This window comes from Suncus etruscus, chromosome 11 (assembly GCF_024139225.1).
Source record: "Suncus etruscus isolate mSunEtr1 chromosome 11, mSunEtr1.pri.cur, whole genome shotgun sequence".
Lineage (NCBI taxonomy): Eukaryota > Metazoa > Chordata > Mammalia > Eulipotyphla > Soricidae > Suncus > Suncus etruscus.
This window is the reverse complement of record NC_064858.1, coordinates 39,814,363-39,827,838: the sequence shown is the minus strand read 5'-3', so window position 1 is coordinate 39,827,838 and position 13,476 is coordinate 39,814,363. Positions and strand designations below refer to the sequence as shown.

The 13,476-nt window shown below is 44.8% G+C and overlaps 1 protein-coding gene and 1 non-coding gene across 2 annotated transcripts; one reads left to right on the top strand and one right to left on the bottom strand.

Moving 5' to 3' along the window:
- Positions 1–1,919: 1,919 nt before the first annotated feature.
- Positions 1,920–2,024, bottom strand: LOC126023578 (U6 spliceosomal RNA). Its single transcript, XR_007500692.1, has one exon. It is a non-coding gene; the product is annotated as a U6 spliceosomal RNA (small nuclear RNA).
- Positions 2,025–7,372: 5,348 nt separating this feature from the next.
- Positions 7,373–7,897, top strand: ASCL4 (achaete-scute family bHLH transcription factor 4). The gene has a single exon (XM_049782930.1). It carries the CDS (start codon positions 7,373–7,375, stop codon positions 7,895–7,897), a length of 525 nt encoding a protein of 174 aa, XP_049638887.1.
- Positions 7,898–13,476: the final 5,579 nt, after the last annotated feature.

The following is a 13,476-nucleotide window of genomic DNA, read 5'->3' as shown; positions in this document are numbered from 1 at the left end:
CTCCATATTGCTTTCCATAAAGGTTGAACTAAATGGCATTCCCACCAGCAGTGGATAAGAGTTCCTTTCTCTCCACATACCCGTCATAGAAGCGATTTCTGAGCACACAGCCAGGGTTAACCCTTGAGTGTCACCGGGTGTGGCCAAAAACAAACAAACAAACAAAACAAAAATGAAGATAAAACAGGATGAAAGCAATAGTACAAAGCAATAGAAATAGTACAAGAGGAGGGTGCTTGCTTGCATGCAGTGGGTCTGGGTTCAAATACCCACATCACAAATGTTCCTCAGGGCCTGCTAGAAATAATCTCTGAGTGCAAAGCTGTAAAATAAATCCCCATACCATATTTCCAATCCCAGGTGGACAGGTCTTAAGAAGTGTAGCCAGGAAGAATTAATAAACCAAGCCAGTGAGGAGAGAATAATGGAATCCTATTGTCTTCTGCCTTGTGGTCTTTCTGAGCATACCAAGCCAAATTGAAAAGGCTTTATTCACCAGTATAAATTCAGCCAGGTGTGTGTGTGGGGTGGGGGAGAGTCAGAGAGATCCAGGTAGACTTTTACATATCAAAGAGATAGGTCAAGGGTGGTGAACAAGTTTGACACAAAGAGCCAATTTTTTTTTTTTTTTTGGTTTTTGGGTCACAGCTGGCAGTGCTAAGGGGTTACTCCTGGCTCTATGCTCAGAAATCACTCCTGGCAGGTTCAGAGGACCATATGGGATGCCAAGATTTGAACCACCATTCCTCTGCATGAGAGGCAAACACCTTACCTCCATGCTATCTCTCCGGCTCCAAGAGCCAAAATTTTAAACTGTGAGAGTCCCTTCTACCAGGAGAGTCAGAGAGCCACAGCACGCAATGACTTGCCAAAACAGACACTCACACAAAAGTATATAATTTTCACAATAACATATTAAACACATATTGCATTTTGCCATCTTGAGTGAGGGTCAAAATCCTGCAGTGATGGTGAGGGTGTGCTGCGTCCTCCACACTAAGAACTAATGGCAAGATGTGACCCAACATGTGACACACGGTACCCCCCCCCCCGCCCCGCTCTCTGTCCTGTGCAGTTGTTTCTGAGGGATGGGAGATGGGATGACATGCTTGGAAATCTCTCCTCAGAGGTCCCTCCCTCCTCAGAAGCAGCAGAACAAAATCCAAACTTGGCAAAGAGTCACAGTATACAGAATAATGATAAGAGGAAAAGAACCGCATTCATTTTGGTCTGGAGCCGCATGCAGCTCGAGAGCCTCATGTTTGCCACCCCTGATAAGATTATTGCTCACAACTGGTTTCAGTTTTGAGAGATCCTCAGCTCTAGGACATTTCAGAGTCTGTGACTTCACAAGATTACATTGCCAACTGAAGTCATGACCATATATATATATATATATAATAAAATACTCATCAGACAATTTCTTAAGACTTTATAAGGGTATGTTTATCTTTTTTGTATGCTCCCTTTTTTCCCAACATTTTTTCTCCTTCGTTTTTGGGTCACACCCAGTAGTGCTCAGGGGTTATTCCTGGCTCTATGCTCAGAAATAGCTCCTGGCAGGCTCGGGGGACCATATGGGATGTCGGGATTTGAACCACTGTCCTTCTGAATGCAAGGCAAAAGCCCTACCTCCATGCCATATCTCCAGCCCCTTCTTTGTATACTTATTAAGTGTATTTTTAATTGTATATTTCTTTAAGTGTATATTCTTTTTCTTTTGTTTGTTTTGTTTTTTGGGTCACACCCAGCAGCACTCAGGGGTTACTCCTGGCTCTATGCTCAGAAATTGTCCCTAGCAGGCATGGGGGACCATATGGGATGCTGGGATTCAAACCACCATCCTGCATGGAAGGCAAGCGCCTTACCTCCATGCTATCTCTCAGGCCCCTGTTTTTTTGTTTTTTTGTTTTTTTTTTTTAAATATGGAATACTTCACAAATTTGCCTGTCATCCTTGCACAGGGGCCATGCTAATCTTCTCTGTATCGTTCCAATTTAATACATGTGCTGCCGAAGCAAGCATACATTGGAGTTTTATATTATTCATAGAACTAGGTTATTGGGATTGTTTGGTTTGTTATTATTTTCCCTGTAGGCCCCAATAGTATTCTGCATGGGCACATTAAAATCAGAAAAGATTAGATATTAAGAGGAGTTATCCATTAGGGATGAGAACACAATCATTTCTAGTTACAGGGATTCTTCCACTCTGAACATTTGCAAGTGATTTAGTTGTTCTCATCATCAAGATAAGTTCTGGAGTTGGTTGGGAGAGACTCTCTTCTACCAGGACACTCCTACAGAAAATGAGAAGTTCAAAGCCACTTTCTGGCTCATCATATAGACTCGGCCTTTGTATTATTACGTTGGCCAAGCCTGGGTATCCCTGACATGACAGAAAAACCATAAAGGCAGATTAGATTGGCCTAGGAAAATTGGAGCTTGTCTAAGAATGACTGGAACTGCCTTGACACATACTTGCCCTGGGATGGGCCAACATGCTAACTTGACTATGGAAATTAGCAATGGCATGTTCTGTAGGCAGATTTCCCTGTCTCGCCACATAACAAACAGTACGATCAAAACAGAACATGCCTCAGGACATCCTGACTTCAACCAATATCTCCAATTACTGAAACCTAATAATGAAAACGGTGATTGAGAAGAACACTTACTGGGACCTTGAAGAAAGACTTTGGAGTTAGACAAATTATTGTGCCTGAAGCCTACAGTTGGTCTTATTGGCTTACTGGCTTCATGGGTGATGGCACCCTGTTTTTTCAGGTCAAAAGATTTTTCTTTCCATTTTTCCAACTTTTTCTGCACCTATACAAAATTATATTATCCCCTTTATTTTATAGAGATGTTTCATCCTTCCCTTGGTAAGTTCACTTTCCCTTCTGATGTGTATTACCTTATTTTACCTCTTATGTCTCCACTTCTTTTATAGTCAATTAGGGGATAATGGGGATTAATTGGATCCTATCCCATTCAGTATATGCCTTGTTACGCATTAGTTAGAAACATCTTTGAAGGGCTGGAGCGGTGGCACTAGAGGTAAGGCATCTGCCTTGCAAGCACTAGCCTAGGATGGATTGTGGTTCAATCTTCCAGCGTCCTATATGGCCCCCCACACACACAAGCCAGGAGTGATTTCTGAGTGCATAGCTAGGAGTAACCCCTGAGCGTCACTGGGTGTGGCCCAAAAACAAAAAGCAAAACAAAAAAAAAAAAGAAACCTCTTTGAATGTAGTATCTTGTATTGGTGTTTAGACCCTTAATCCCACCTCTGGGTGTTGTCTTTTTCTTCCTAATAGTATTCTGGGTTTCGGGGGGGGGGGGACTCTCTTGTGTATCTGGACTTCCCACTAAGCTTCCTGCTTCTTCAGAGCAGCTGAAGGCTTACGTGTTGGAATTCCTGAACTCATTTCTCCCTCTTTAGTGTATGTGTGCGTTCGTGCATGCGTGCGTGCGTGTGTGTGTGTGTGTGTGTGTGTTTGTGTGTGTGTGTGTGTGTGTATTATTTTCTATATTGACATTTGATTCCAGACCTGTGTCTCTCTGGTGTTCTGGCTTTGGAACCTGAGGCCTAATACTAGCAGGTGACAAAGTGAAAACTATCTGGCTTTATGGGTTAGAAAAATTTCTTGACCTTAAAGATAACTTTAAATCTATTTACTGAGCCCACTTTTTAGTGAACCCTGTTTCCAAGCATATTTGTTGGTGGTGGGGAGCCATACCAAGATATACTCAGGGCTTACTCCTGGCTCTGCACTCAGGGATCATCCCTGGTTGACATTAGAGACTATAGGTGTGGGTGCAAGGGATTGGACCCAGGTCAGTTGCATGCTCGGTAAAAGTGCTCCACCTGCTGTACTATTGCTCCAGCCATGTTAGCAAAATATTCTAAAAGCATTAGACCATTTCCTATTGATGAACATTCTGGAACATTCAGTTCCTTTCCTTTTCCTGTTTGGAAATTGAGAGAATTGGAGTCACACTCAGCTACTTCTGGTTCTATGTTCAGGGGTGTCTTTTAGTGGTGCTCAGGGGATCATGGGTGGAGCTTGCGATTAAACCAAGGTCAGCCACATACAGGTAAGCACACTAACTCTTGTATTATTTCACTAGTCCCCTTCCTCCCTCTTTTAAATAACTACAAGCAGCTCTCTAGTAAGCATTATTTTAGTATAATTCCAAACTGGTGCCTTTGCCTTTTAGGTCAAAATCATTAGAATCTATGGGTCAGAGTGTAAGTGATTTGTGCTGACTATTTTAGCAGCTATTTTCCCCAAAGCTTCCATTAATGAGTGCCTTGATGCCATATGCCAGACCTTTCCTACTCCAGATTTTAGCAGTCTTTCCTCTGAGCTGACCAAGGATGACCAGTGATCTCTCTACCTGACAGGGGTCCTCAAACTTTTTAAACAGGGGGCCAGTTCACTGTCCCTCAGATCATTGGAGGTCTGACTATAGTAAAAACAAAACTTATGAACGAATTCTTATGCACACTGCATATATCTTGTTTTGCAATGAAGAAACAAAACAGATACAAATACAATATGTGGCCTGGGGGCCATAGTTTGAGGACCACTGCTCTACCATTTCTCTCTTGCTCTTCTCCAATTTATACTCTGCTCTACACAATGATTTTTCTGAGACACACATCTCAGATCAGAACACCTTTGCTGGGAGTGGAAATACAGTAGGGAAGGCACTTGTATTGTTCTCACCAGATTTTATCTCCAGCACCATGTTTGGCTCCCAAAGCACGGACTGGAGTGATCCCTGAATACAGAATCAGAAATAAGTCCTGATCACTACTAGTAGCCCCCAAGGCACTTTTGGTGTGGCTCAACAAAACAATATAGAAGTAAGCCCCAAATTTTTGACTCTCATGAGTTAGGGGTCTCTACCCTATGAAATCTAATTTAGTTCATCTGCCTTGTTGGTGGGCTTTTCTCTCGCTAGAAAGAGCTTTGCTGGGATGTACAATATGCAACTGAAAAATCAAGACAAGATATAGGTTTCTGGTACAAGCCTCCCATAGAGCTACATCTCTGACATGTGACTAACTTATGCCTGAAAGGAATAATTATTTCTAGTTCATTTGCCTGGATGGAAGAGTTTTTCCAGTTGCTTCAGGCAGATCATCAGAGTAAACAAGGAGAAAGAAACAGCATGTCAGGGCCACTCCTTGGCTGCAGAGGAAGAGGCAGAAAGGCTCATCATAAATGTAGGGGCTTTTTCCTTCTCTTGTTTTTAAGTTGGACTTTTAAAGTAGAAGCTGCCTTTAATGTGCTGGTTTGCTGAACAGGAATCTGATTTTCAGCGTGATAACACATTCTTTGACATTAACCAGTGTAGTTGGATTTTTAATGGCACTTTCATCTTCAAAGCCCTTCAGCAACATGGATGGATTAATTATTCATTTTTGGGTTGTGGGTTTAAAAGACAAGTCTTCAAAGACTCCATCCTTTCCCCCTTAGAATTGGGGCTCTGCACCTTTCAAATGTTGTTTTCCTGCCCCTAAGGGAAAAATAAATTCTCTCTCTCTCTCTCTCTCTCTCTCTCTCTCTCTCTCTCTCTCTCTCTCTCTCTCTCTCTCTCTCTCTCTCTCACTCTCTCTCTCACTTTCTCACTCTCGCTCTCTTTGTCTCTTGCTCGCTCCCCCCCTCCCAGTAGAAATATACTGTATGGAAAGATGATGATGTCTTTATATCCTGAGTAGGATTAGGGGCAGTCGGAAATGGTGTTTAAGCTTTGTTTACAGTAAGCACGGGGAGAAAGAACTCTGGCTAAAGTGTTTGTTTCTGCTCCATCTTTTGATGTGCTCCTATAAAAAAAAAATGGCACAAACACACAAAGCCCTGACAAATCTAACAGAAATAGGAGCGGATAAGCGGACCCTGATACTCTTGGCGACAAAGTGCATTTCTCTTCCAGAAGAAGGAAAAGAACAAATTTAAAGCCTGCTTGGTTTGTTGTATTGATTTAAAATTTGGTTCGGAAGAAGAAACCCCTGGGGTCGTCCTTGACTTGACACATCTTGTAACCACAAGCGAGCAGCTAGCTTCCCTTTGATGAGCTCTTGTCTCCACCTCCTCCGAAATGAAAGAGCAAGTGTTCGTTTGCAAACAATCTAAAAGCCCTTTCCATTAGCCTTGGACAGCGGAAACCGCGGCGAGCTGGCAAGTGGAGGTGCTGCCGGGCGACTTTGGCTTCGTGGCTTGGGAGAGGGACTGGGCCCAGGAAGGGGCTCGGATGAACTTGGAAGGCCCGGCGACTTGAGATACCCGGAGCGCAGGATACCTGGTACTGAGAACTCGGGGTTTTGGAGATTGCCCAATGTTTGCTTCCATTCCCAGGTGAGGAGAGTGATCAGATTCGGAACCCTTTTGTTGCTCCGACGATTATTCTTTTTAAATAAACCCAGAGGGGAAAGAAAGAACTCAGGCGTGGAATTGGGAGAGCCCTACTTCTTGGTTTATCAACTTCCATCTGGCCCTCTATTAAAAAGAGATGATCCAGGGACCGAAGCGAGTGGCACAATTGGTAGCGCCTTACGCGCGCTAGCCTAGGACGGACTGCGCGGTTCCATCCCCCGGGTGTCCCATAGGGTCCCCCAAGCCAGGAGCATTTTTCTGAGCGCATAACTAGGAGTCACCCCGGAGCGTTACCGGGTGTGGCCCAAAAACCAAATAGAAAGAAAAGAAAAGAAAAGAAAAGGAAAGGAAAGGAAAGGAAAGGAAAGGAAAGGAAAGGAAAGGAAAGGAAAGGAAAGGAAAGGAAAGGAAAAGGAAAGGAAAGGAAAGGAAAGGAAAGGAAAGGAAAGGAAAGGAAAGGGAAAGGAAAGGAAAGGAAAGGAAAGGAAGAAGGAAGGAAGGAAAGAGAAAGAAAAAGAAAGAAAGGAAAGAAAGAAAGAAAGAAAAGAAAGAAAAAGAAAGAAAGAAAGAAAGAGAGGAGAGAGAGAAGAGAGAAAGAAGAAAGAAGAAAGAAAGAAAGAAAAGAAAAGAAAGAAAGAAAGAAGAAAGAAAGAAAGAAAGAAAGAAAAGAAAGAAAGAAAGAAGAAGGAAGAAAGAAGAAGAAAGAAAGAAAGAAAGAAGAAAAAAGAAAGAAAGAAAGAAAGAAAGAAAGAAAGAGAAAGAAAGAAAAGAAAGAAAGAAAGAAAGAAAGAAAGAAAGAAAAGAAAGAAAAAGGAGAAGATCCAGTCGTGCAATGCATCAAGGAAATATTGTAAAGTTTCCTTAAAACTTTGGGGGAACCAGAAACGTGTTCCAATAGAGACTAGCTGCATGGACCTCTTAAGTCTCATCTTGGTGCTGAAAGATTGATAAAGATCAATCTCTTTGCAAGCTTCTCGGCGAAGGATGGAGAAACGCAAAGGCGCGGGACTGCTGAGCTTGCCCTACCCACTCCGCACCGTGCCCCTCGGAATGCCCGGGCCCCTGTCGCGCCTGCAGCTGCGAGACCCCTGGCGGGTCTACCCCTGGCGCCTGGACGCGGCCGGCTGGGAGCGGCCCCCGGCCCCCGGCGCTCCGAGGCGGCCCTACCTGCCGCTGCCGCTGGACGGCGCGTTCGAGCCCGCCTTCCTCCGCAAGCGCAACGAGCGCGAGCGGCAGCGGGTGCGCTGCGTCAACGAGGGCTACGCGCGCCTCCGCGAGCACCTGCCCCGGGAGCTGGCCGGCCGGCGGCTCAGCAAGGTGGAGACGCTCCGCGCCGCCATCGGCTATATCAAGCAGCTCCAGGAGCTGCTGGAACGCCACGCGCGGGGCCCGGAGGCGGCCGACAGCGCCGGCCCGTCAGCCCGGGCCGAGTGCAACAGCGACGGCGAGTCCAAGACCTCATCAGCGCCTTCGCCCTGCTGCAGCGAGGCTGAAGAAGGGGGTGTCTAGCCCGCGCCTCGAGTCCCTGCAACGCGTGCATTTGGATGCAGCGAGGCTGAAGAAGGGGGTGTTTAGCCCGAGCCCCCCTGTCGTCGCTGCACTGCACACATTTGGAGTTCTGGTCAAAGGCGCTCTCTGAAAGTGTTTTGCAATTAAAAAAAATTTTTTTTTAAATATTCAGGCGTGGGGCCGGAGAGATAGCATGGAGGTAAGGCGTTTGCCTTTCATGCAGAACGTTATTGGTTCGAATCCCGACATCCCATCTGGTCCCCCGAGCCTGCCAGGAGCGATTTCTGAGCACAGAGCCAGGAGGAACCCCTGAGCGCTGCCGGGTGTGACCCAAAAAACAAACACCAAATATATATATTCAGGCCTCAGCTTTAGGAAAAAGACGTTTGTACTTATAGAGAAAAGAAAATGTACTATTTTTTGTTTAGGTGGTCCTCTGCGCCTGCAACTTAAGGGTGTTTATTCAGGAGAGTCTTCCAGTCCTTCTAAAATGCAAACTACAACATTTTGGAGAAATGTTGTTTGGAGAAACTATAACATTTTTCTTGTTGTTAAAAAAAATTATTCAGAAAATTCAAAGGGTCGTTACAACTGGGATTTCCCACCTTTGGTGGAGTGGTTAAACTGTGGGCACAAATATTGAGAAAGAAGAACATTGAAAGAAGAAATTTTCTCCCCCTCTCCCCCCCAGTAAACATGCCCCAGTCCTTGAGATGACAGGAATATTTTCCTGCATTTCCCTCGCTGGAGGATTGATCAGTTAAGCCAACCTGTACTTTGGGCGAGTGACCTTGGCGCCATTGGGAACACACTTGTCTTCCCGAGAATGCTGTGGTTCATTGACCCAACACGCTGATGGCGGTGCCAGACAGGCTTTCTGTCTTGGATACACCCCGCTTTTATTAAGAAGCAACTATTCGGAAACTTTGTGGCATCGTACAATATGTAGTGCCTGTTCTCTCGGCCAGAGAACTCAAATTTTTATAAAATCTTATATTCCCTTTTCATGGTTTTTTGTCCCGTTTTCAACTGTTTGCTTTATTTGCACACACTCTTTCTCTATGGTACTCATTCCAGCTAACCGTTGGTTGAAGTGCTGCTGTGACTTGAAAAAAAAAAAAGAAAAAATCGTTAGAAGTGTATACCGGGTGGGTTGAGGTTGGCAGATTTCTCAAAGCTTTATCACCAGGAGGGCTTCCTGGGATACTGCAATTATGTAGTGAATCTGGCTTTGTTCCTGTGTGTGTGAGCGCCAGAGATAGAATCCAGGACTCATGCATGCCAAGCATCAGTCTATCACTAATCTCTCATTCCCAACTGCTCTGTCTTCTTGGGGGAACCAGAGAGAGGTTTGGGGGCTAAAGCCTGTGGTGTGTGAACTGGGGTGGGCAGCGTGAAAGGCAATCAACTTCCTCCCTGTACTGTCTCTCTAGTCTTGGTTTGTTTAAGGCAAACACCTTAGCTCTTTAATAACTCTCTAGGCTTCCAGACAACCGACCAGAAATTTGTCGTGTTGCTCTTATTAGAGGAAAATACTATTTCTGGGTTCCATAAAGATTAATATCTAGTTAAAAGTGGTTTAGGTTCAACAACTGGCACCATCTATGATCCCTCCCCCAAGAACTGCCAGAAATGATTTCTGAGTTCAGAGCCAGGAGTAAACTCTGAGCACCTACAGACAAGGTGAAAACACCACAAAAAGGAAGAGTGATCACTAGAGAGTGGAGCTAGAGGGCTGGAGCTCAAGCTCTGAACCTCTTGTCCAATCCACTGCACTGCATGGTTTCCTGCCTCTGCACTAAAGGGTCACTCTTGGCAAGCTCATGAGTGGTGATAGGCCAGTTGTGTGCAAGGCAAGTACCCTACCTGCTGTACTATCTCTTTAGCTTGATCCTAAATTTAATCCTAGCAGCACATTACATAACCCAGCCCTTGGGATGTAGTCTTGGTGCTCCCTGAGCACCATGGAGGCCTGACCACTGTAGTACAGAGCATCTCCTGGAGCAGTTTTAGGGCCCTGAACACTTGTTGGTGGTAGTGGGACCCTATTAAAAAGAAAAGATCCAAGACATAGTCCAGTGGGTAGGACAAGGCCGAACCAGATTCAATTCCCAGCAACATATATGATCCTCCGAGACTTCCAGAAGTGATCTCTTAATACAGAGCTTTGAGCACTGCTTGTTGAGTTCCGCTCAAAATAAAGTATTAAAATATTAGATTACTTTAGCAGTTTTAAAATCATAAAGCATATTTATTTTCTTCCATCTTTCATTTGGCTAACACAAGCTCTTTGACATTCTTTTTTCTTTTCTTTGTGCTTGTACCACATCTGGCTGTACTCAGGGCTACTTCTGAGCTCAAGGATCACTCTTTAAATTTGGGGGGCCATATGGGGTGCCAGGGGTTGAACCTGGATCAGTTTTGTGCAAGGTAAGCACCCTACTATATCTTCAACTTTCTTTCCCTTCCTTCCTTCCTTCCTTCCTTCCTTCCTTCCTTCCTTCCTTCCTTCCTTCCTTCCTTCCTTCCTTCCTTCCTTCCTTCCTTCCTTTCTTTTTTTTTTTTGGTTTTTGGGCCACACCTGGTGACGCTCAGGGGTTACTCCTGGCTATGTGCTCAGAAGTTGCTCCTGGTTTGGGGGACCATATGGGATGCCGGGGATCGAACTGCAGTCCGTCCTAGACTAGCGCTGGCAAGGCAGACACCTTAACTCTAGTGCCACCGTGCAGGCCTCTTTCTTTCTTTCTTTCTTTCTTTCTTTCTTTCTTTCTTTCTTTCTTTCTTTCTTTCTTTCTTTCTTTCTTTCTTTCTTTCTTTCTTTCTTTCTTTCTTTCTTTCTTCCTTCCTTCCTTCCTTCCTTCCTTCCTTCCTTCCTTCCTTCCTTCCTTCCTTCCTTCCTTCCTTCCTTCCTTCCTTCCTTCCTTTCTTTTTTACATGTTTTCTGTACAACATATCTCAATTAACTTCTTTTGGGCGGGCATACACAGCAGAGCTCAGGGGCTACTCCTGACTCTATGCTTAGAAATCACCCCAGGCAGGCTTGGGGGGCCATAAGTGATGCTGGGATTTGAACTACCATCTTTCTGTGTGCAAGGCAAATGCCCTACTGCTGTGCTATCTCTTTGAACCCTCAATTGGACTTCTTTAGAGAAAATAAACCAGATAGTTTTTTCTGAGAAACTTCTTGGTGGTTAACAGAAGGGGCAATAAACAAGCATTTAAAATGCTCAGTTTTTCCTTTCCCTGTGAGTGAATCCATAAACTCTCCAATAGAACATAATGAATTACCAACATGTATGTAGAAGCAGTGGAGTGAAAGGAGCTTCATGGAAATGCCTCATTTATGGAAGGACAATGTTTATGTTCTTCAGGATCATCTGGGGTTTTGGAGGGGACCTACTCCTGGCTCCATGCTTAGAGATAAGCCCTGGCAGTGCTCAGGGAATCATGTGGTGCTAGGGATGGAACATGAATCTCCTGCAAGCAAAGCCCAAAAGCCCATGTCCAATCCTTTGATCTCTGTCTCTGACCCATTTTGTTTGTTTATTTGTTTTGGATTTTTGGGGGGGAGCACACCTGGAAGTGCTCAGGGGTTGCTCCTGGCTCTGCACTCAAAAATCACTCCTGGTAGACTGGGGGACTATTTGGGATGCCGGGTGGGGATTGAACCCAGGTCTGTCCTGCATCAGCAGCATGCAAGGCAAATGCCCTACTGCTGTGCTTTCACTCCAGCCCCAGCCCCTCACCCCCTTTAATATTGTTGGCTTGGTTTGGTTTTTATACTTTCAGCTCCAGCATATTCATTGATTACACGTTGTGCTTCTAGAATATTCCTGAAGTTCCTAACTGGAGACACCCAACCTCCACCACTGAGTGAGCAAAGAAGGAAGGGGGTACATCAGAATGCACAAAAGAGCTAAGAGTAATATAGGACTTAGGGTCCAGTCCTCCTCCACATTGACTAAGACTGTGTGAGCCAAGAACTTCTGTGTCCTCATTGGTCTGGGATAGGAATCACAGAGATGAGGACCCAAGAGCTCAGAGGCTCTTTTGGGTCGAAAACACCAAGTTTGTCAATGTGCCAAACCTGGGCCCGGGGAAGTGAAAATCAGTAAAACTTGCCCGTCTCTTGCCATGTTGAATAACAACTATTTTTTTATCCTTTTACCTCACTAGAAAGACCTAATCCTGGAGCTACAGATTTTCTTTTTGAGTTCTGGTTACAAAGCCTTATGATTAGTTTTTGTCTGAATGGAAGCTCTGTAGATTTGTGTAGAATGTAAACTAAAGGATCTTGCTACCTGGAGAGAAAACGAATCCAATTTCAACTTAATATGTAGGGGATGGAAATGTGTAATGAGAAAGTTTAGGTCCGAAATGAAAAATGCTGCAGGCAAAGGGCAATTTGATCTATCTACGAGTGAGTGGAGAAAGGAGAGTTTGGGCGAGGCCCCTTTTGGCAGGTGGGAATGGAATGAGGACTAGAGGCAGAGGGAGAATGGAAACTATATTTGAAGAAGAGCAGCTGAGCAACAGAAGTCATAGAAACCATGGCTATAACATGGCTCCTGTGACTAAAGCCAGGCTCAAAAAGCATCTTGGATGAGACCAGAGAGATGGTCCAGTGGGTAAGGTGCTTACCTTGCATGTGGCTGACCTGGGTTTGATCCCTTGACCTGGGTTCAGCCCCTAGAATCTCATAAGATTCCCCAAACACTGCCAGGAGTAATTCCTGAGTGTAGAGCCAGGAGTAACTGCTGACTATTGTTGCAAGGCATGGCTCAAAAACAAAACACAACAAAACAGAATCTTGGACTTTATTTGTTAGACAATGGCAGCCCTTATTAAAAAAAAAGTGGGGAGGTGTTGAAAGATGTTAAGTGGGGAGGGGGAGTGAAGAATTGAAAGCTTAGCAGTGGGCCAGGGTAGGAAAGGGCTGGGTGAGAGAAGATCTGCCTGCTGGAAAAGCTACATTGATCTATCTTGGCAACATGGAAGATGGGAATGGAAGATGAGAGAGAGAGAAGTCAGGGGTAATCCAAGAGAATTCCCATCAGCTGAATTTAGAATTTAGAAGAACAAGATGTTTAAGAGCTCATTGTCTTTCTTAAGGGTTAAGGTGCTTATCCTGTTTGCAGTCAATCCTAGTACTATCCTTGGCATCACATATAATCCCCACCTGAGCACTACCAGGTGCAATTCCTGAGCAAAGAGCCAGAAGTAAGCCCTGAGCACAGCCAGTTATGGTCCATCACTCTTATTTATGAGTTTCTCGTTTTAAAATGCAACTAGGAATCAAAGAGATAATACAGGGGTTAAGGCACTTGCCAGGCATTGTGATTGTTCCTAGTTCAATCCCCGGCACTGTAAGGTCCCTTAAGAACTGTAAGAAGTAGCACCCAAGCATAGAGCTGGGAGTAGCTCATGAGTACAGCTGGGTGAAACCCAAAGCACAGCCCCTCAAAGGAGAGGCTGGGGAATCCAGTCCTGTCCCCCAGAAATGGTGATGCCAAGGCAGAAGACAGGTGGAGCCCTCATAGATCTGATAGGAATAGAAATCAATGTGTCTCCCTGAGGGA